The 22,887-nt window shown below is 42.1% G+C and overlaps 1 protein-coding gene across 4 annotated transcripts; it reads right to left on the bottom strand.

Moving 5' to 3' along the window:
• Positions 1-1,630: 1,630 nt before the first annotated feature.
• Positions 1,631-22,849, bottom strand: lrsam1 (leucine rich repeat and sterile alpha motif containing 1). Of its 4 annotated transcripts, none has more exons than XM_077240604.1 (25): positions 22,764-22,849; positions 22,276-22,437; positions 21,532-21,588; positions 21,310-21,354; positions 21,142-21,219; positions 20,996-21,064; positions 20,276-20,360; positions 19,943-20,064; positions 19,717-19,807; positions 19,457-19,566; positions 19,317-19,346; positions 19,109-19,231; positions 18,485-18,624; positions 18,300-18,344; positions 14,182-14,252; positions 13,846-13,945; positions 13,150-13,237; positions 12,915-12,989; positions 5,552-5,632; positions 5,170-5,265; positions 4,741-4,839; positions 4,522-4,653; positions 4,352-4,421; positions 4,058-4,227; positions 1,631-3,438 (listed from the first exon to the last, which is right to left on the bottom strand). In XM_077240604.1, exons 2-25 carry the CDS (start codon positions 22,345-22,347, stop codon positions 3,316-3,318), a joined length of 2,172 nt encoding a protein of 723 aa, XP_077096719.1. In that variant the 5' UTR covers positions 22,348-22,437; positions 22,764-22,849; the 3' UTR covers positions 1,631-3,315. The 4 variants fall into 4 exon arrangements, with proteins under 4 accessions (XP_077096719.1, XP_077096718.1, XP_077096720.1 ...); XM_077240603.1 differs by having other exon boundaries at positions 22,649-22,826; XM_077240605.1 differs by having other exon boundaries at positions 22,276-22,433; positions 22,649-22,780.
• Between the last annotated feature and the right edge of the window lie 38 nt (positions 22,850-22,887).

Genomic DNA, 22,887 nt, shown 5'->3' with positions numbered 1-22,887 from the left:
CAACCCCGAAATTCTCGAAGGGTCAAATTGGTGTGACTAAGAAAGCCAGGGAAGAGCAACAACAGGATACCAAGTGATGATAATAACAAGAGCAGAGTTTATAGGGTAATCAGTTTCAATGCTCTGAATGTCTCAATGCTCAGACTTCGTCTGACCAGTAAAAATCCAACACGTGTTATTATACTCCAGCAAAACAATGGGAAATTACTGCTTCACAACACTGTCCTGTGAAGCTAAACGCCTTGAAATGGAGACTCTGACTCTTGAAGATTAAGATTCCTTAAAAACCACACAATCAGCATTAAACAACAATAGAAAAGAAATAACAACTATAAAATATCAGTGACATGAATAATAATAAAATAATGAATAAATGATCAATCAAATGACAACTAAATGAAAAAAACTAAGAAAATAAAACAACACAGATGTATGGTTCCAAAGTAACACACACGGCTTACCATTGAGAATCCTTAGATCCTTCAACTGTAATAGATAAGTCATGAGCTAAGATGTAAAGAATGTTCAAGGAACGGTTCAAGCGAGACCAGGCAGTGATGTCTCCTACATAAATAGTACCAGGCAAGGATTTCTCCAGACATAGATAAGTAGCAAGGAAAATACGCACAGCTAGATTATTTTTCCTCATAACGGAGAATTGAAAGCAGGTTTCTACACTCTTTCCTTCTCTCTCTCTCTCTCTCTCTCTCTCTCTCTCTCTCTCTCTCTCTCTCTCTCTCTCTCTCTCTCTCTCTCTCTCTCACTCTCTTTCTCTCTCTCACACTCTCTCACATATACCAGTTGGAGCTCTCTAAGAGAGCTGAGCACCTAGACATCACTGAGAGCAACTTCTTGTTCTTGAATTGACATGGCGATGCAGAACTATCCGTTGCCTGCGAGGATCCCGATACAGGAGAATAGAGTCTACACTGCTCAGCCAGTGATAGTGTCCATGCCTGAGCAGAAACTCATGCCTCAGCAAAAACTCAATGATGATATAGTTTTTTCCACATTCAATCTTCACTTCTGTAACCCATGCTGCATTGGGTTTTTGGCTTTTTACAACTCTGTGAAGGTAAGCAATTTTAATATGTTTAATGATAAAAGTGTCCTGCTGCTTTACAAATACCTTAAGGTTATCATACATTTTATGTGTGTCAGGCCAGGGACAGCAGATTGCTGGGAGACCTCGCATCGGCACGGTTATACGGCAGTAGAGCTCGATGTCTAAATATTGCTGCCATCATTATTTGTGCCTCTGCTATTATTATCCTCATCATCATTGCTGTCACATTGATTAATCTCACAAGTTATTGATATTATCATTAACTCCTCCAAAGAATTAATGTCTGAATGTTTGTATTGATCTGTATGTACTTCTTTTTTTTACTAAAACATTTATATCTCTTGAAACTTTGCATTGTTCTTTTTTGATCATTGTTACGGACCTACTGGTCTTGCAACAAGAAACTGACTGCTGTGTGTAGTATAAATATAAGTGTGTATATACTGTATATGTAAACATATGTATGTGTGTGTGTGTGTGTGTATGTATGTATATATTATAAAAGTCCTTTGCAGTTGCAGTATGCAAAAATACACCTCGTAATTATCAAAGGACACTAGAACACATTGTCTAGCAGGTTTATTTTGCAGATGTGTGACAGGCGTGATAACTCACACTCTTAAAAATGAACAGGCACTATTTCAATGGATGTGATTGGTTGGGTACAATTATAAAAGCTAAAATAAATTTAATAATACATTATATTATGAATATGCAGCAAAAAAAGGAAAACATGTAATGGCAGAATGTATGTGGTAAATGGATGTAACATTGAAATTGAATCTCACTTGGTCATCACAGGTAAGGTGGCATTTGTATAGTAGGAATGACCATAAAATGTATCAGTTCTTATTAAATAAACGCAGGACGACTACAGTGGGTACATAGCTTAATAATAGCCTGCCATCAGAGGGTAATTTATACAGTAACTCCTACTATTACTATGGTGTAGAAGAGTTGTTTTTGATACATTGTCATGTACTGATTGCACATTCTGCTAAAAATTCTAAAGCTTTCATCATATTTTTTCTTTAATGACAGATGCAATTTCAGCTGCACAACTAATAAAAGACATATTTGTCCAGTCCAGTCCATGCATAACTGAAGCACACAAAGCACACAGATTAAAAGTTTCTGATGTGAATTATCATGCTGATAAACACAAATAAATGAATACGAAATAAAAATTTACATTTGTTTCACCTACTACAGGCATATTACATTTTTTTTTTCATTCTGCACATTTGAAGAGAGAAGCCGACTTGCATATAAGAGCACTTGGATGAAGACAGAAGTACACAGAAGTGATTTAGGAAACACTATTGTGAGCGTGCAATACTTGAAGTCACTGAAAATGGTTAGTTGACAGTGAATGGCAGAGCTTTTGTGAGGTTGAATGTTTTGGGTGTTATATAACAAGTACAGTGCCTTTAGAAAGATTTCAACTTCAGCCTATTATTTCCTATTCTGCTGTGTTGATATAACCATAACTATAACCATAACTTAAAATCCACACCAACTAACGACAGTGTTCTGTTTATTATAAGCATGGCACACACTGCAGTTATTATGCCAGCTGCCACATTGAATGTTTGAGCTCTTTAATTAGGGGTGGATTCTGATTGGCTGTCAATGTTTTTTATCCTTCATCAGCTGAAAAAAATAATGTTCTGAAAGTGATTCCAGCGATATCATTCCTCTGTCATTATAGTTACAGCTGTGGTGTGGACTTTCCTATTCTCATAGAAATAGAACGATTCAAACTTTATAGTTATTGTATTTGGTCTGAACAGCCCTTAATGGTTATGCAGTTTGGTCCTATTGCTCTATGATGACAACATTGTGGGCATGGGGGGACTGTGGCGTGTGGATGAAGATTTAGCTTTACTATGGAGAACATGCAGATATTTCAAATTTAGTGGCAGGGGGAAAGAGTTGACATTAAATACAGAAAAGGCACAAGTGCTTAGAGCAGGTAGCAGGTAGTTGGATGAACCGTTACCAAATTCTTTCTTGCTGTTAATTTATTGGAATGTGACCAGTTTATGATGAACAAATGGACAAATGTCTTGCTGTATATGTTCCTCTTTGATTGGCTAGTTGTAGCAGTAGTGGAAGAGAAAATCCAGTAACTTCTAAAGTGCTTGAAGGTTCACAGACGATTTCATGCAGCAAATGGGAGGAAGGAGCAATACGACATGTGAGGTATGATCCTGACCATGGAAAGACTCGGTGGACGCTTGTCGGCTTCAGCAATGGTAAAGACGTACACGCTGAGATATAGAAGCACGGCACAGAGGGCAGGACTGCAGGGCATCGCTGCAGCTCTGGCAACAGCATACGTGTCCACACGGCAGGAAGATCACATGTGACTACACAGAGCAGAACAGAAGAGGAAATTGAGTTGTTTTTTTTGAGCTGCTGAAAAGCTAAACTGTAACAGCTGTATTCATTACAAACCATACTAATAAGTTAATATTTCTTATAATAAACTAATAGGTAATAAGTAGGTTAAAACCATACTAATAAGTTATTATTTCTTAATAGTTAATTAGTAGGTTAATGTTTTATTTTATAAAAATATTTACACTACCTTTCAATCGTTTCGGTCATTAATTCTTTTTAAATAAATGAATAGTTTAATAGACAATAAATAAACAATAAAGACTACATTGTTACAAAAAAGGGTTAGGGTTAGATATGGTCAATTTTAAATAAATACTTTCTATTAATAAAAATTGATATATAATTGAATATATTAAAATCAAAAACAGTATTTTAAATTGTAATAATATTTCTTAATATTACTGTTTTTACTGTATTTTTTTATAAAATACAGACTTTGTGATTATGAGATTTCTTGCAAAAACAAACAAAAATATTAAAAATGTATTATTTAATGTTTTCACTTCTAAATATTTTAGAAGTTTTAATTCAAATTGTTACTCTTTGCATTAATAATTAAGCTTTTAAATGAAGGGAAGGCTTTACCTCATGTTCCATGCACACCACACACTCGGAACTGCTGAATCTATCAGGACCTGGGGCAGTGGGGGTGAGGGGGGTGCTGGGGGTCAGTGGAGGAGTGAGCTGCTGTTGAGGTGGGGCACTTGGAGTGGATGGACCAGCTTCCTGTATCTCTTTCGCTGTTTTAGGCAATGCTGAAGGGACAAAAATGTTATGATACTGCAATCACTGAAAAACAAAAACACTGAGCAGAATTCACAAATATCACTAAATTAAAAATAGTACGGTATGTCCTCAAGTGAATATGTTTGCTCTTACGGTCAGACAGAGTGCGTTCTCTGGCCCAGTGGAGAAGAGCTTTCTGCACGCCAACCTCACTTATCCCCAACTGTAAAAAAAAAAAATTCGGACATAAATCTCTAATGACAAATTCATAGACACACACACTTTCAAAAATGTGTTGAAACACAAAGGGAAAGATAGCAGACCTTCCTAAGGTCTTTGGCGGTCATGTGTCGCAAGGCCTCTACGGTGATTCGGTGGTGAGCTATGATTGGCAGGTAGTGTTGAGCAGAGAGTTTACACAGCATATTCCCCAGATCCCTATCCACAGCCGCTTCCTGAGGAGAAATGAAAGGACAGCAAAGTGTCAGCGATTTTGCGATTTGAACACAGGATCTCAAGGCCTGTAGAAGTGCTGCTCTGACCTGCATACGCAAAGACAGTGGTTTAGCATCCAGGAGCCTCTGATATTGAATCATCCAGTAGTTCTGCTGATTGGATTCGCTCTTCTGCTCCAGCTCCATCTAAAGAGCAAAGAAAAAACATCCTTAGTGTCATTTCTGATACATTTTGTAAAAGTCCTAAGCAAATATAAGCACTATTGAATTATCATGCCATTATTTTTCAAATGACAAATATACAAACAACAGAAAAAATTGCATCAAATGAAAATTCTAGAATACTATTTCCCAAAATAACAAAGCTCCAACAAATGATAGATAGACAGATAGATAGATAGATAGATAGATAGATAGATAGATAGATAGATAGATAGATAGATAGATAGATAGATAGATAGATAGATAGATAGATAGATAGATAGATAGATAGATAGATGGTCCAGAATCACTCACTAAGACCAGTTTGAGCTCCTCCTCCCTCTGGTCCTTCTGTTTGAGTAACTGTTGCAGTAGGTCACTCAAAGCGGTCCTCTGGTCAGCCAGCACCTCCTTCCACACACAGTGAATACAGTAAATACACACACACACACACAAACAATACAAAAGTATCATACTCCCAGAATGCTGTGATAACTCATAGAGGTATAGTGAGCATGATACTTAAACAGGAATGGGATGAAATGGCTAAGTAATCAGAGACAGAAAGAGAGATGCAAAAACAAACAAGTAAAGTGACGTGCAGCAACAAACAGAGTGATGGTTACTCCTTTCTACACTCCACAGCATGATGAAGCACTGGAAGGAAAGCCCCACATCATCTACTGCTGCTACGTACCTGCAGGTTCTCAGTGTCCAAATTCCTCCTCTTAACCTCCAGCTTTGTCAACTGCAATAACTCTGCCTCTATGAGTTTAATCTATGGATACAAGCATACAGTGGGGGTGTGAATGGCCCCATGGAGACATGATAAAAAAGCCATCTTTTGGGTTCTGCATCCAATGAGAGGTGGGATGTGAGAAGCATGGGCTGACTGAAACCAAAAAAGTTTTAATGGCTAGAATGACTACACAAGACCATCTTACACATTATTACTTTATAGACCTTATGTAGCCCTGCCCCTTTTCAGCACTGCACTCTGCATTGTGTTCTGTTCTGTCTTCCGGTTTGTATTTTCACAGCATGAAGGTAAGATCTTACTGATAAACCGCTTGTTTAAAAACCTTCCTGGTCTGCTGACATTTGTTATGACATCCGCTTCAAACAACAATGCTCATGATAACTTTAATCAACTCTACAATAAGTAAATCGAGTTAACCAGCTAATTGCTCTTTGACATAGAAATATACAGAGCTACTGCAAAAATACAGTATGCAGTAACTAATGTTAAGAAACGAGACTGTACTGTAAAGTGTTACTAATATTATGAGAAAAGTTTCGTGAGCACTAAATCAGCATATTAGAATGACTTCTTATAAACATATGACACTGAAGACTGGAGTAATAAATAATAAATCAACGTCATTAAGGGATAAATGACATTGGTCACAGTCTTGTCACGTTTAGTTTTTTTGGCTTCAGTTTAATTTGTAGTCGTGTTCTAGTTATCATTTTAGGTTGTCATGGTTTCTGATTAGTTCCCACCTGTTCCCTGTTTCATTAATGATCTCCCTATGTGTATTTAAGCCCTCAGTTTCCTCAGTTCTAGGTCTTGCACTAAAGTTAAACGTTTTGGTCATAGTCTTATTTCCCAGAGTGATTATGTGTCCCAAAAGTTTATGTGTATTATGTGTATTATTATTATTCGTTAATCTGTGTCACACATCTTTTCCTTTGGACTGTTTGATATTTTCAAATATACTGTATTAGAAAACAGTTATTTTAAATTGTAGTAATATTTTACAATAGTACTGTTCCCTTTCGAGAGGTCTCTCCTATTGCGTAAGTAGCTTACGCTATGGGAAAACTCCTTTTCTCGAGAATATTGAAGTCTTTATGTAAAACGCATTGCAGCTGCACAGCTGACAGCAATGAACGAAGGCAGCTCGGTCATTGGCTGTGCTGCGGCAACTTGCTCGAACCAATGACGGGGCGACTCTGAATGCGCGACCAATGAGCGCGCTTCGCGCCCGCGCGCGTCAGAGCCCGCCAAGATGGGCGTGGCCAAGAGCTATATATTGGGCGCCCCGTCATGAGAGTTCTTTAGATTTAATCTCCTTCAGCGAACACCTTCTTCGCTGGATCCTCCGGATTATTGAAGCTTCGCCGTCGAAAAGCATACCAGCGGGATTTGCTACGAGGACGTCGGCACCTTCAGCCGCCTTCTAACGCGATCCTACTGAGCCATCCGGCGTACTGCTCACGCAAGTATTTACATCTGTTCGCTCTGCGACACTTGTAAAAGAGCAAATTTTCCAAGGCGTTGTTTCAAATGCCTTCCTGCGCGTCGTGCAGAGACCTTCTCCCGGACGGGGATCGTCACATCATCTGCGCTCGCTGCCTGGGCCGGGACCACGCAGAAGCTGCTTTGACCAAGGGCGGATGCCCCGAATGTGACGACCTGGGTCTCTCCGCACTGCGGGCTCGCCTCGCCGCTTTCGCCGTGAGCGAGCCCATCGCCGCCATCCCTCTGTTCGAGCCGCGTACTAAGAAAAAGCGCCGCTCACAGAGGCTTCCTGAACCTGAGCTCAGTGACGTCACGCCGAGCCAGTCTCCGCGTGCTTCACCGCCGCTCTTGCCTTCCCCACCGCCGGTTCAGTTCACCCAGCCGGACCCACACCCCTCTAGCAGAGCGGTGGGGCTTGTGACTTTCGGCGCGTCCGAGGACGACGGGGGAATGGATGACAGCTTGTCAATCGACGCTGCATCGGACGACTGGCCGGGCTCCACTCTCGACCCCGCCCCGTCGACGCTAGCTAGCGCGAGCGGGGGCTCCACCATGGATAGAGAGATTATCCGCGTTCTCTCTAAGGCCGTGGAAGACCTCGGGCTCGATTGGTCTTCTCCCGAAGAACCAACCCGGAGCCGACTGGATGAGTGGTTTCTGCAGGGGCGCCGGCAGGCCCCTCGGCAAAGGCCTTCTCCCTTCTTCCCGGAAGTTCACGACGAACTCACCAAGTCGTGGAAAGCCCCCCACTCTGCGCGCCTAAAGCCTTCTTTTTCTTCCTCGCTCTCCTCTGTGGACGGCGCAAAGGAAAGAGGCTACGAGGGAACACCGCCCCTCGAGGAGGCCGTGGCCAATCATCTCTGCCCGCCCTCCACCACCGGATGGAAAGCCAAAGCTTCCCACCCCTCGAAGCCCTGCCGCACTACTTCAGCTCTCGCCGGTCGCGCCTACGCCGCCGCCGGCCAAGCTGCATCAGCGCTTCACTCTATGGCGGTACTTCAAGTGTTCCAAGCCAAGCTTCTCCGCTCTATGGACGAGTCTGGCCCCGAACCCGAAGCCTTTAAGGACCTACGCAGCGCGACTGACATAGCCCTGCGAGCCACGAAGGCCACCGCCCAGTCTATCGGCCGTGCCATGGCTAATTTGACTGTTCTCGAGCGCCATCTGTGGTTGACTCTGACTGAGATGAAGGACGCGGATAAGGCGCCATTTCTCGACGCGCCTATCTCCACCAGCGGGCTGTTTGGACCGGCGGTTAAGGGTTTCGCCGAACGCTTCACTGAGGCCCAGAATGCTTCACAAGCTATGCGGCATTTCCTGCCCAAGCGCTCCAGCTCATCGCAGAGCAGACAGAGGCCGCCGCAGCCGCAGCGGGCTAGAACAGCCCCCACCGCCTCTCAGCCCGCGCCTCAGGCTGACGCTCGACGCCGCTCGCGCTCTCACAACCGCAAGCCGCCTTCTGAGCGACGGGGTCCTCGGCCCAAGATTGTGCTGAACCCCGAGCCTCGAAAGCCGTCCTAGCCACAAGAATGAAAAGAGAGAGTGCGTGTCTCGCAAAAGCCGGACCACTCTCTCTGCAAAAGCTCAAGCATTACCCAGTCCCCTTACAGGCGGCTGGATATGTTCATACAGCAGTCAATGGGCCAGTCACAGAGCTCGCTCACCTGCAAACAAACGCCGTTTTTACGGCGACGCACAGAAAACACAAAAAGAGTCTTTTTCTGCCTGTGTCACTAAGGGTTCACATGTCCACAAGGTGTGCATTCCCAGATACTGTCAAAACAGTGCCAAATTCATTCCCAGCTCAAGCTGCGCACCCCATGAATGTAGATCACGTGCCTACGGTCATGTACGCACCACTACACACAAGCACTGTTCACACAGTTATAAATTCATCCCCAGTAAAAGCGGGAAACATTATAAAAGTGACGCGTGTGCCTACCACTGTTTATGCACCCCCACTTATAAACACTGTCCTTACAGTGTCAAACACAACCCCAGCCCAGGCTGCGAGTTTTACAGACACAGCGCGCGCTGCTGTAATCACACACGCGCCCATTCACTCAGCTGCTCAGCGCGCGCCCGCGCCTCTGAGAGCTATGAGCTCAGGCGATTCGCTGGCCGGGTCCCTGCGTCACAGCGGCCCGCCCCTAGCCTGTATTCAGCCCATATCTGTACACGCAGCGGCATGGGAAAATATTCCAGATATGCCGAAATGGGTATTGAATATAGTAAAGCACGGATACTCGCTCCAGTTCGCTCGCAGACCACCACGTTTTACGACTGTGGTCGAGACGAAAGTGAGAAAAGAGTGCTCACATGTTCTACGCACCGAGGTGCGCAAACTAATAGAAAAGGGCGCTGTGGAAACTGTTCCCCCCTCTCTGAGCGAGGCAGGTTTTTACAGCCGCTATTTTCTCGTCCCGAAAAAGGATGGCGGTCTCCGCCCCATCCTATATCTCAGACACCTGAACAAAGCACTAATGATTCGCTCGTTCAGAATGTTAACAACCAAGCATATCCTCGCGCAAGTACGCCCAGGAGATTGGTTTCTCTCAGTGGATCTGAAAGATGCTTACTTTCACATTCCAATAGCGCCTCATCACAGGCCGTTTCTGAGATTCGCTTTCGAGGGACAGTCGTACCAGTACACAGTACTTCCGTTCGGCCTGTCCCTGGCTCCCCGTACATTCACGAAATGTATGGATGCAGCACTTTCCCCCCTAAGGCGAAGGGGAGTGCGAATACTGAATTATCTCGACGATTGGCTGATTCTAGCACAATCAGAGAGTCAGTTAATAACACACAGATCTTGGATTATCAGCCATTTAGAATGCCTGGGTCTAAGAATCAATTTTGCAAAAAGCATACTATCTCCCAGCCAGAGGATTTCTTTCCTGGGAATAGTTCTAGACTCGATGCAAATGACAGCGCGTCTCTCATCAGAGCGCGCGCTCACCATCCGGCGCCTTGCAACATCATTCAGGGCGGGCGCGCTCGCCCCCGTCAAGCGGTTTCAGAGGATGCTCGTTCTCATGGCCTCAGCATCGGCCGTACTCCAGCTAGGATTGTTGCATATGCGCCCTCTCCAACGCTGGCTCAAGAGCCGCGTCCCTACTCACGCGTGGCGTTCGGGCCACCTTTTAATCAGAGCGAACCACGGCTGTATAAAAGCCCTGACGCACTGGAAAGCCGCCGACTGGTACCAGTCAGGCGTGAGTCTGGGTGTGAACACAAGGAGAAAGATGATAACGACAGATGCCTCCAAAATAGGTTGGGGGGCCCTTTACGAGGGCAGGCCTGTCTCCGGCTTTTGGTCAAACCCGGAGAAGCGCCTACACATAAACTGTCTGGAAATGAAAGCGGTCGCTTTGGCTCTCAGAGCCCTGCTCCCACAGCTGAGAAACGAACACGTCTTGGTCCGAACGGACAACATGACGGTAGTATCGTACATAAATCGCCAGGGTGGACTCAGGTCGAGCTCCATGCATTCAATGGCCAGGAGACTCATTTTATGGTCCCAGCACAACTTGCGCTCGCTGAGAGCAGCGCATGTGCCAGGTGCCCTGAACCAGGGGGCGGACATGCTATCCAGAGACAAAATTCTCCCAGGAGAATGGGCTCTCAACCCGCTGACGATTCACTGGTTATGGAAAACCTTTGGCAAAGCGGAGATCGACCTCTTCGCCTCCAAGGAGAACGCGCACTGCCCTCTTTTCTTCACGAAAAGCATGGATGCGCTCGCCCAGAGCTGGCCGAGCCGTCCCTTATATGCCTTTCCCCCGATCGCGATGCTACCGCAGGTCATCAGTCGGGTCAGAGAGGAGAAAGACGCAGTGCTGCTGATAGCCCCACTCTGGAAGAACCAAACATGGTTTCCAGATCTGATGCAAATGCAATCTGCACCACGGCCGATTCCACTGAGGCCAGACCTCCTCAGTCAGGCCAACGGGATGATATTTCATCCCCGCCCCGATCTGTGGGCCCTTCATGCATGGCCCCTCAACGGGTTCCCAGGAACCTCACGAGCGGAGCACTAAAAACCATCGCTGAGGCGCGGGCGCCCTCCACGAGACGCTTATATGCCCAGAAATGGAAAGTGTTCAGTGTCTGGTGTAATGCCAAGGGCCTGAACCCTGAAACATGCGAGATTACAAACGTACTCGCTTTTCTACAAGGGCTTCTGGAGGCGGGCCGCGCCCCCTCCACGCTCAAAGTATATGTGGCGGCCATCACAGCATCACACGACCCTGTAATGGAACGTCCATTGGGAAGAAACGACCTAATTATTCGTTTCCTAAGGGGCGCTAGGAGGATGAACCCTTCACGCCCCCCCTCAGTGCCGATCTGGGACCTAGCTACTGTCCTAGACGCTCTTAAAGGGCCTCCGTTTGAACCACTCCGAACCGTGCACCTTAAACAGCTCTCGCTCAAGACTGCGCTCTTGCTGGCACTCGCCTCGGTCAAGAGAGTGGGCGACCTGCACGCGCTTTCGACAAGCGCTGCCTGCCTAGAATTCGGACCTAACGACTGCAGGGTCGTCCTTAGACCGAAACATGGGTATATTCCTAAAGTGCTCACCACTCCCTTCAGAGCACAGGTTATCTCCCTAACTGCGCTATCGTCCCCAGCAGACGAACACGACGCTAATCTACTCTGCCCCGTTAGGGCTCTCAGAGTGTATTTGGAGCGTTCTGCCCTATTCAGACAGACAGAACAACTGTTTGTATGCTTTGGCGGCCGTACGAAAGGTTCCGCCGTTTCAAAGCAGAGAATCTCTCACTGGATAGTTGAAGCTATAGCGCTGGCTTATGAAGCTAAGGGACTTCAATGCCCCTGGGGAGTCAAAGCACACTCCACCAGGAGTGTGGCTTCTTCCTCGGCATGGTCGAGCGGGATACCGATCGAGGATATTTGTGCGGCGGCAGGCTGGGCCTCACCGTCCACATTTATCAGGTTCTACAACCTACAGGTCCCGACACCGCATTCCAATGTACTATCAGCATGATGCTAGTTGAACTACGAGTTCGTATCTAGATTATGTATGTGCTTGTGTCACACTGAGCGCCTTCTAGCCGCTCTGTATTCTTTCCCACATATAAAGCTCGCCTCTGCCGGCTAGTTGGATGATAACTTTGCTTTTTTAGCTCAGGCACCTGCCTCTGGCTATCATAAGGCGAAGTTCAGCACGCACGGCGTTTTGCATGGTGTTCCCATAGCGTAAGCTACTTACGCAATAGGAGAGACCTCTCGAAAGGGAACGACTCGGTTACTAACGTAACCTCGGTTCCCTGAGAGGAGGGAACGAGTATTGCGTAAGCTGCCGTGCTTGTGCTTGGTTAGTTCGCTTCAGTCATTTTAACCTAAAGAACTCTCATGACGGGGCGCCCAATATATAGCTCTTGGCCACGCCCATCTTGGCGGGCTCTGACGCGCGCGGGCGCGAAGCGCGCTCATTGGTCGCGCATTCAGAGTCGCCCCGTCATTGGTTCGAGCAAGTTGCCGCAGCACAGCCAATGACCGAGCTGCCTTCGTTCATTGCTGTCAGCTGTGCAGCTGCAATGCGTTTTACATAAAGACTTCAATATTCTCGAGAAAAGGAGTTTTCCCATAGCGTAAGCTACTTACGCAATACTCGTTCCCTCCTCTCAGGGAACCGAGGTTACGTTAGTAACCGAGTCGTTCTTATTGTAGTTTTGATTAACTAACTGCAACACTGGTGAGGATAAGATACTTCTTTAAAAAACATTAAATCCCATAATCTGTAAGGGCCTTATTGGCTCTTGGATCTTAAGAGAAACCTCAATCATCATACCTGATTGCGAATGTAAGCATGCACACTGTCCTTCTGAAGCTGGAGGGCTTCAAAGGCGGCCTTCTGCATTTCCTCCTGCAGACAAAGGGCCAATAAGGGTTAGTTCATCATTTTAGAGCAATGCACCACCTGTAATATTTATAGTAGCTCATTAATGTATTTTGCCTGTGGAGTGTAAGGGTGGATGGAGTGATGTAGATCATGTCTATTGTAAGTTAGTATATTGAATAGTTACCTCTTGAAGAATCTGACTAATGGCTTTGCTTTTGTCTAGCTGCTGCAGGGACAACACTTGGTCAAACTTCTTATCCAAACTGTCCAAACTGTATGAGGAAAAAGAGAGATTAAGACAGAAGGAAAAATAGGACTGTCTACTCACCGAACATCAAGCATTGCAAGTTTAATTTTCTTTATGAACATCCAGAACATTGACATAGTAAGTGAAGGATGTAATCTCAAAATAAGGGAATGTGTCTTTGAAATCTGGTCACAAGCGATACTTTTGAGATGAATGTTTATACGATAAACGGCAGTGGCTCAGTGGTTCATGTAGGTTATCTACAAACCGAAAGGTTGGTGGTTCAATCCCCGGTTCCACCTGACCAAGTGTCGAGGTGTCCATGAGCAAGACACCTAACCCCAACTGCTCCCGACGAGCTGGGTGGCGCCTTGCATGGCTGACACCGCCGTCGGTGTATGAATGTGTGTATGAATGGGTGAATGTGAGGCAACTATGTAAAGCGCTTTGGTGGCCATTCGGTCTGTGAAAGCGCTATATAAATGCAGTCCATTTACCATTTACCATTTATACAGAGGGTAAACCATCTTGCCCGACCACATGTGATCAGATTAACAAGACGAATGTTGATACCAGGTGTAAACAGGGTCAAACAAAGTTCAAAACCAGACGTATTGGTAGGAAGTGAAGCACCTCCTGCAGGTCTCAGACACCAGAAGCTGCGTCTTGGCTTCCCTGGCCTCCTGCAGTAACCTTAAAGAGCAGCTCTCTGACAGCATCCTCTGCATGGCACCTGCAAACATGTATATGTAGACTTACATAGACAGTAGAGGAGTTTAAAAAATACTGGGGGAAAGAGAGGGGGACTGGGACATGATGCAGGTATGATTCAAACTACAAGTACTAAACATGTCTGAAGCATGTCACAGCTCTGAGAAATAACAAAGATTTCTAATGAATTGCCAAATTAAATATTTAATTATGGAACAATAGGTAATTTTAGAGATAAATGAATTTTCTAAAACTCACCTGCCACTTCCTTCTTCCTAAGAGAGTTGGCTTCGTCCTGTGTGATGGCAGCAAGGTGTTCCATTCGTATGCTAAAAACAACAACAAAATATTCACAACTGTTTCTCTATTCAAATAAAAACAACATCATTGTAAGTTTAAGATATCACCATTTGCTGTGTGTGTAACTTCTATATACACTACTGTTCAAAAGTTTGGGATCAGCAAAATTCTTTTTATAGAAATTATTACTCTTATTCAGGAAAGAATGCATTACATAGAATAAAAATGACAGCAAAGGCATTTATCACACTATCCCCCCAAAAAATCTATTTAAAATAAATCCAGTTCTTCTGAACTTTATCTCTACTTTGATTCCACACACACACACACACACACACACACACACACACACACACACACACACACACACACACACACACACACACACACACACACACACACACACACACACACACACACACACACAATTAAGCAGCACAACTGTCACAAGAAATGTCACTTAAGCAGCAAGTCAGCATATTAGAAGGTTTTTCTGAAAAAATCATGTGACACTGAAGACTGGAGTTATGATGCTGAAAATTCAGCTTTACCATCACAGGAATAAATTACATTTATTGTACGTTCATATATTAAATAGAAAACAGTCATTTCAAACTGTAACAATATTTCACAATACTACTGTTTTTACCATATTTTTTATCAAAAAATGTGCAGCTTTGGGTGAGCATAAGAGACTTTTTTCAAAAACTTAAAAAAATATTACTAACCCCAAACTTTTAGTCTGTATATATAAACGATTCTGATACAGAACTAACGCCTGCAGTTTTTGATACCGACTTAAAGTAACGCTTAAAGGTGTGGTTTACTGATTTATTTCTTTGCATGATTGTTTTTATAGGGTGGAATATAACATGTGTAAGTGTGTTTTTTTTTTTTTTAAAAGCCTTATTTTTCATAAATTTCACCTTTATTGTAAGCCGCTTTCTCCTCTGTCATTTAAATGACCGGTTGACTTCCTGATTCTATGAAACCACTCCCTCAGAAGCAGGCAATGGGCTCAGATTGGTTAGTTGGGCTGGTGTTGTTGTAATTGGCTAAACTGCGTAGCGCACGTAGTCCGGAAACTTCACGCCCATAATTACCTTTACGGGCGAAAGCTGCATGTGCTCCGGTCAAATGTAAATAGTGTCAATAGCCTACTGCCGTATCAGTTTGAGCCAGAATCAGACCCAGAAAGAGGCAATGAAGAGAGTCAAGCAGAACCTCCCCTACAAAACGTTTCTGAATGGTACATTTTATTATTATTATTATTCTATTCTGTATTATTATATAAGAATTTCGATACGCTGTTACTTGAAAATGCTACTGCTGCTTATAGCTTTTGAGATACGGGTTTCTCCTGATTAAACATTTAATATAACTGAATAAATGACAGAGTAATACCGTTTTTTAAAGTTATTGTTTTATCGATATAATGAACAACCGTTTATATATTCACAAAACTTAGTTTACTCAGTGTATCGTTTTCTTTGGGTAAGTTACACGTTTGTCTTACACACACAAAATAGCATCGAACTAACTGGCTACTATAAACAAACAGCATTGGCATTGGTTTACGTTCTTGATCAAAATCGAAAAATTATGTCATAAAGTATGGAAAATACATTCACAAAATTAGTACATAATTACAAATTCAGGTCCAAAATGTTTGTACGCATTTGTCATAGACACAAAAAAGCATAACTAAGTGGCTACTAAAGCCAGCGCTGGCATTTGTTTACGTCCTTGATAAAAACTAAAACATTACGTCTGAAATTATACATGCAAATACATTACTTCATGTTTTAGTAACATGTTTTAGTTTGTTGTTGAATCCGACATTGAATTCGTGGAGATTCTGGAAGCTGTCTTGCGTAAAATACGCAGCACAGAGAGCTAAATTACGATTGTAATTTTCAGGAACATAATCAAACATAAATTGTAGCCATTGTTGACGAACTACAGCGTCCGTAGGAAGCCCGAACACAGAAGACCTGACAGCTGGGTGAAAATAACACACTTTCGACGGCATGGCTTCTGCTCTCCACTATAACTCTTCCTCTTCGATAAAGCAGCAGAAATATGGCCATGCCCCCTTTTTTTAATATTCCGGAGGGAGGGTTGATTATGGGTTAGTTACATATAAAACCCGGGAGTATCTTGTTGTAGTCCCATTCGAGTCGTTTTTGTAGGCATTAAACTTCCTGATTTTTAAAAGACGATATATCTGCTTACATTGAACTTTTAGTGCAGCAACTTTGCATATACTGTTCATACACCAACAGCAACATTACAGACTATTTAAAATGAAAAAAGTTAAATCACAATCAACCACCCCTTTAAAGGGATAGTTCACCCAAAAATGAAAAGTATTTACTCAGCCTCATGTTGTTCCAACCCCCGTAAGACCTTCGTTCATCTTCGGAACACGAATTAAGATATTTTTGATGAAATCTGAGAGCTGGATTACTCCTCCATAGGCTTCTTCAGGGATTGAAACTTGCCAGCCCCGAAAAGTTATTAAAGACATCGTTAAAATAGTCCAAGGAACTACAGTGGCTCAATCTTAAATTTATCAAACGAAGAGAATACTTTTTGTGCGCAAAAAATAAAAAAAAACGACTTTATTTCAACTATTCATTTCCTTCTCTGTTGGCATCTAGTCAGTTAACTTAGTGTAATAGCGTAGAGCTACGTCACACGTAGGCTCACTATTGGCCGATGCTGGTCATGTGGGTGATGCGTGTGACGTACAACAACAGAAGCTTACGCTATTACACTAGTGAACTGACTCGTGGCCCACAGAGAAGGAAATGAATAGTTGAAATAAAGTTGTTATTTTGGGGGTTTTTTGCGCACAAAAAGTATTCTCGTCGTTTGATAAACTTAAGATTGAGCCATTGTAGTCACATGGACTATTTTAACAATGTCTTGAATAACTTTTCGAGGCCGGCAAGTTTCAATCCCTGAAGAAGCCTATGGACTACTATGGAGGAGTGATCCAGCTCTCAGATTTCATCAAAAATATCTTAATTCGAGGTTCCGAAGATTGAAGGTCTTACGGGGTTGGAACAACATGAGGCTGAATTTTCATTTTTGGGTGAACTAACCAAACCCTTTAAACTAAAGTAATGCCAGGTCTTTCTGACCAGTGGTGCATTTCCCGTACAATGACGTAACTCACTGCTTAACTACCATATTATGATCAAAGTCCCTTTAAGATATATATAAAGTCTTTTGTACAATGCATCATTGAAGAAATCAAGTAGCTAGTCACAACTATTTCCCGACACCGTACTTTCACAAATTTGGCGTTCAATCACGTTGGTTAATGATATCACGCAGGTAGGTGGTGGAGTAAAAACTTATTTTAACTAACCCGTTTGATATCGAATAAATGCCAGATTTTTCGCTATAAATTACGGGCATGCCATCCGAGGACTAATTATCATTTTTCTCAGTTATTTTGTTTTATTTCCAGATTCAATCATAGGCTCGTTATTGCGTACTAGCGCATACACATGCACACTCTAAATAAATATTTAAATCTCTTGACAAACTAAAAGATGTAAATGACATTTGTTTATATTCAAAATAAAAGATATAGATTGTACTGAAAGTCAGATTGCTTATTTTGCTTAAGATAGAGATTTATTAAGATCACATGTCATACAAACTCTGCTTCTAACCACAGGTCAAGAGCAGCCGTTCCAACCACACAACTGTGCGATGCTGTTTGCAAAAGTTTGTTAGAACTATGGTTAACTGTGGCTGATAACAACGGAACTTGCAACCATAGTTGGCTAACAATGTTTTCAGGAAACGCACCTCTGATCTCCAAAAATACCTGAATGTACCCGTAAACGCTGAACTAATATGGGTTTGGTCAAAAGCGCTCTGTGTTCTGTAACGGCACCACAGCAGTGGCATTGATCAAACAGCTCAGTACTTGCAGAAACTCTGGATTTCTAAAGTGGTGCCATTAGATAGAGGGAAATTCACTTAGCAAGAGCTGCATTGATGGCAAGTGCCCATACTCCATTAGAGAGTTCGACCCATGTGTAATATCTACTCACCGGTCCATCTCAAGAGCTTGGAGAAATTCAGCACTCTTTGCCTGTCTGTAATCAAATGAGCACAAACACACAATAAATAACCACCCTTAAACTCCACAATACTCATGGACTCAGAATGATAAACTGACAGCACTAGCTAACAGAAAAGCAGGACATTTAAAAAATGGTTCACATTGTGCCCTCACCGTTTGTTATCAAACAGAAGGTCAGAGATGCGGCCCATGATAACGCTCTCTGCCTGACGTACTTTATCCAGCATTTTTAGCCTTACTGCTTCCTGGGCTTTCTGCTGCTGAGACACACCTAACTCTAACCGTTCCTGCTCCTGAGAGACAGAAAAGCACAAAGAGGTGTATTTGTGTCAGCTAGATAGGTGTAGTGACCGAAAGAAACACTTTTTTTTCCAGTAACAATTTTATTTCATTCAATGATGCATTAAATTTGTTTAAATGCATCAGTAAAGACATTTATAATGTTACATAAAATTATATTTCAAATTACTTTTTTCTTATTCACCAAAGAATTCTTGTGATTTCACCAAAAAATTTAAGCAGTACAACGGTTTTCAACATTGATAATAAGAAATGTTAACTGAGCACTAAACCGGCATATTAGGATGATTTCTGAAGGATCATTTGACTCTGAAGACTTTCAATGAGAATAGAAAATAGTTCTTTTTGAAATAATATTTTACAATATTAGTGTTTTATTGATTTTTAATCCAATAAATGCAGCCTTGGTGAGTACGGAAGTGTAGCTCACTCAAATGTGTTACATTTATAAACCAGATCTAAAATCAAAATGGTTACCAATTTGACAGACAGCAGGACGTCCTCTTTACGGGAGTTGTTGAGGAGGAGGAGCTGAGTGTGTTCTCTCTGTTTCTCTTCAAGATCTTTCTCAAAGGTCAACTTTTCCAGCTGTTTCTGCTCCTAGTGGAGAAACACAAAAGTGAGATGTAAATAATAATTCACTGGACGATCCAACAATAACAAAAATAAACTAAATCAAACATACCTTTCTTTTCTCATAGTCCATGAATTTGCTCTGCAGTGCCAGAGTGAATGTAAGAGAACAGCAAGTCATTATTACATTACCAGAAATAATGCCACACCAACACTTTTTAGTATGAAATGAGTGATACAGTGAAGACTGACCTGCCAGGCTATCTCCTCACCGTCAACACATTCCACCTCCTGCTTCCCTCCATCATGCTCCAGCACAGGCAGAAGGTATTGCGATGGAGGGCAATAATCCAGATTCATCTCTAAACCACATCAAAATCAATTACGAACAAACCAGATGCACAGAAAGACCTAGTTCTGTCACAAAGGACTGCAAGTTAATATTCAATTAGATCTTGTGGATAATCTGTACTGTGTCTGCATCTAACCAGGCTAGAATAAAAGATCTGTACCTGAGCAGAGGTAGCGCTGCACTTCCTCTGTGCCAGCCGTGCACACTGACACAGGTGGATAGCTCATAACCTGTGCGTCCAAGATCAAGCTCTGCACACCACATAGAAACATACAGACATAAGTATGTCTTTGCAGCGGTCACAATGCATATAAGCTTGATATGATACTACACAAATATGCTCCAAAATCTTTATCTTAAGTGGGCTAACCATTTAAGATACTTACTTCCAGAGTCCGAACACTGGCCAGTTCTTTGGGTAATTCTCTGATGCTGTTCTCACTTATGTCCAGTGTACGCAGGCTGCTCATGCGACCCACAGACACAGGAATCACAGTAAGGCAGTTCCCTGTCAGCATCCAAACATTTTGTTCATTTAAGTGGTTTAGGCTTTTATTACCATTTAGTTTGAATTAAAATGCGCCTAAAAAGCCCGAACTACCCTCTTTAACAGAAACCTCAAATGACTGTCAAATTCTTAATAGCTTTTTGAAACAGGGTAATGTACATTAATGAATAAAATATTTTTTTAAACATACGCAAAAAAGCACTAAACAAACCTTTCACATTAAGTGTCTGTAGATGTTGTAGATCCCCTACAGAGTCTGGCAGCTGTTTTATGTGGTTCTTCTCAACATTCAGAACCTTAAAGAAGCAATAAATATAAAGGAAGCTAATGATCAATTCAACATAAAAAAAAAATTCATGCCCTAGATTCTAGAAGATATACACAACCATTCAAAAGTTTGGGGTTGGTATAATTGTTTTAATGTTTATGAAAGAAGTCTCTTATGCTTACCAATGCTGCATTTAATTGTTCAAAAATACAGTGAAAACAGTAATATTGTGAGATATTATTATTATTACAATTTAAAAGAAATGTTTTCTATTTTAACACATTATAAGATTTAGTCCTGTGATAGCAAAGCTGAATTTTCAGCAGCTATAACTCCCGTCTTCAGTGTCACATGATCCTTCAGAAATTAATCTAAAAATGCTGATTTGCCGCTCAGGAAACATTTATGATTATTATCAATGTTGAAAACAGTTGTGCTGCTTTTTGTAGAAACCATGATACAACCCATCAACCCCCACCAAGCTTTACTGTCTTTTACTGAAAGGATTTGTGTCCTTGCTGAAAAAAATTCTTTGAAAAAAAATGCAGTAACCCAATATGTGTATTTACCAATCAGCATCCAGAAAAGTATTCTGTTTTCAAGTGTCAAATAAGAAACAATTCACATCATCAGCTTTGTTCATATATAATAATTATAATGTACCTGCAAGGACAAAAGCTGTCCGATGTCATCAGGAAGTGATGTGAGCTTATTTTCATGCAAATCCAGCACCTTAAGAATGGACACACAGAGATGTTGGCACTGGAGAGAAGTTCAAGACGGTTATGTGCTCAATCAATGTCTCTCACCTTTAAGGTTGCTAAGGCACCAATGCAGCAACCTTTAGGAACAAGTGACATCAGGTCATTTCCATGAAGAATTAACACCTGCAATGAAAGAGGAAACTGCTGTCAAAAGTCTGTTCGCTCTGACCAATAACAGTTCAGAGAAAACAACCCTGCAGTAAACTGACTCACTTTCTTCTGGAGCACTTTACACATTGAGAAGGCACTGGAGGGAACCTGCAGACACGCATTTAAAATATGTAAAAACTGTTGAAACGGAGGGAAGCAATCAGGTATCTTGCAATAAGATTATCTCTAATCTCTAATAATCAGGTATCTCTTTCTGTTTTTTGTATGAAAATTTCTCCAAAATGTGAATAATGAATGTCATTCATTATGGTTTGTGTAATTCACCTCTGTAAGTTCACAAGCAGAAATGTCCAGAATATCATCAGCACCCGCTTCTTTGGCCTGCAAAAAACAGAGGCATGTGTGTTATGGGTATGAAACAGTGCACTATGACTGTAGGATGCTGCTAAAAAAAAAAAGAAAAAAAAAGAGGCACTGCTGATACATAAATTCTCTAACTAGGGTGACCAGACATCCCGAAAAATTTGGGACAGTCCCGAAATCTAAGCTGTTGTCCAGAATCCCGTATTCAGCCCTAATTGTCCTGAAAATTATACAAAAGCAACATCTTGAGTCTGATAAAACATTAAAAACTGTCCGTGGAGGTTGAGTCGTCCTGCTCATTGGCTGCAGCATCTTTTTTGCATCTTTTCTTAGAAGTTCTACAAAGATACTGTATAGGCCTAGGCGCGAATTTAGATAAGCATTAATAAGCTTATTTTCATTAAACATATGAATGGCTATAGCCTGAAAGGTCTGATTTACACACTGTTACAACAGTCATTGTTGTTGTTTTTTACAATGACATTTAAGTTCATGATTTTAATGTTGTTGTTTTTTTTTGTGGCAGACTAAAGACTAATGACAGACTGTTGATCTTTAAATAAAAATATGTTTGGTTCAGGTTTGAAATTCATTATCTTTGACTTTTATTATAGGCTATGTATAGCCCCCAATATCTAATCTGGTCACCTAGCTCTAATAAGAAAATGTGGGGTCGTTGCAATGTAAATACAGCAAGAAACTTACCAAGCAAAGCTGGTACTCAAGGCGTTTCTTGGAATCCACACTGGGTTTCTTCTTTTTGAAGAACAGAAACATCCTGGGGCCAGTGGGGTTTTGTTTGTCTAGTTAAAACCCCACAACATCCACAAAAGCTACTGGATGTTAGCGTGACACTTGACCAACTGACTTTGGTGTTGACAATCCCAAAGAAACAGATTGGGACAGCATAAACAAATTCAAGTAGGACAAGAACGCAGAAATAAAAACGTGAAATTAAAAATTATAATCACTCGAGATTAATAAGACTATACAATAAGTTACTTCGTTTTCATTATAAATTGGTGGATCGTGGATATTGAAACCAATAGAAATTAACGATATAAATAAAATGACATACCTTACACGAAACGAAGAATATATATGCGAATAACCGTCAGTGCGATAGTTAAATTATTTTGTTAAAACATGGGCTCCTTCAAATGTTTCAATATCGATTTATTGTCCCTTGTTACCTTGTATACTCCCTCTCTAGCAGTAGTACACACAGCAGGAACAACTTCTCGGATGTTGTGAATGACGTAATGCGTCGCCGCAGTGTGAAAGGTTGCTTAGCTCTCGCGATACTTCGTGGCCTTT

This window comes from Siphateles boraxobius, unplaced genomic scaffold, assembly GCF_051911475.1.
Source record: "Siphateles boraxobius isolate OS27281-9 unplaced genomic scaffold, OSU_SipBor_1 24, whole genome shotgun sequence".
Taxonomy (NCBI): Eukaryota; Metazoa; Chordata; class Actinopteri; order Cypriniformes; family Leuciscidae; genus Siphateles; species Siphateles boraxobius.
This window is presented reverse-complemented; position numbering and strand designations above follow the sequence as displayed.

Excerpts from the sequence above, each read along its gene's own strand:
- lrsam1 (XM_077240602.1), bottom strand. The coding sequence starts at position 22,347 with ATGTTTCTGTTCTTCAAAAAGAAGAAACCCAGTGTGGATTCCAAGAAA. Across the intron at positions 19,567-19,716 it reads GCAGCGCTACCTCTGCTCAG|AGATGAATCTGGATTATTGC; the intron begins GTACAGATCTTT and ends GATGTGGTTTAG. Across the intron at positions 18,625-19,108 it reads TCCTGCTGTCTGTCAAATTG|GAGCAGGAACGGTTAGAGTT; the intron begins GTAACCATTTTG and ends TCTGTCTCTCAG.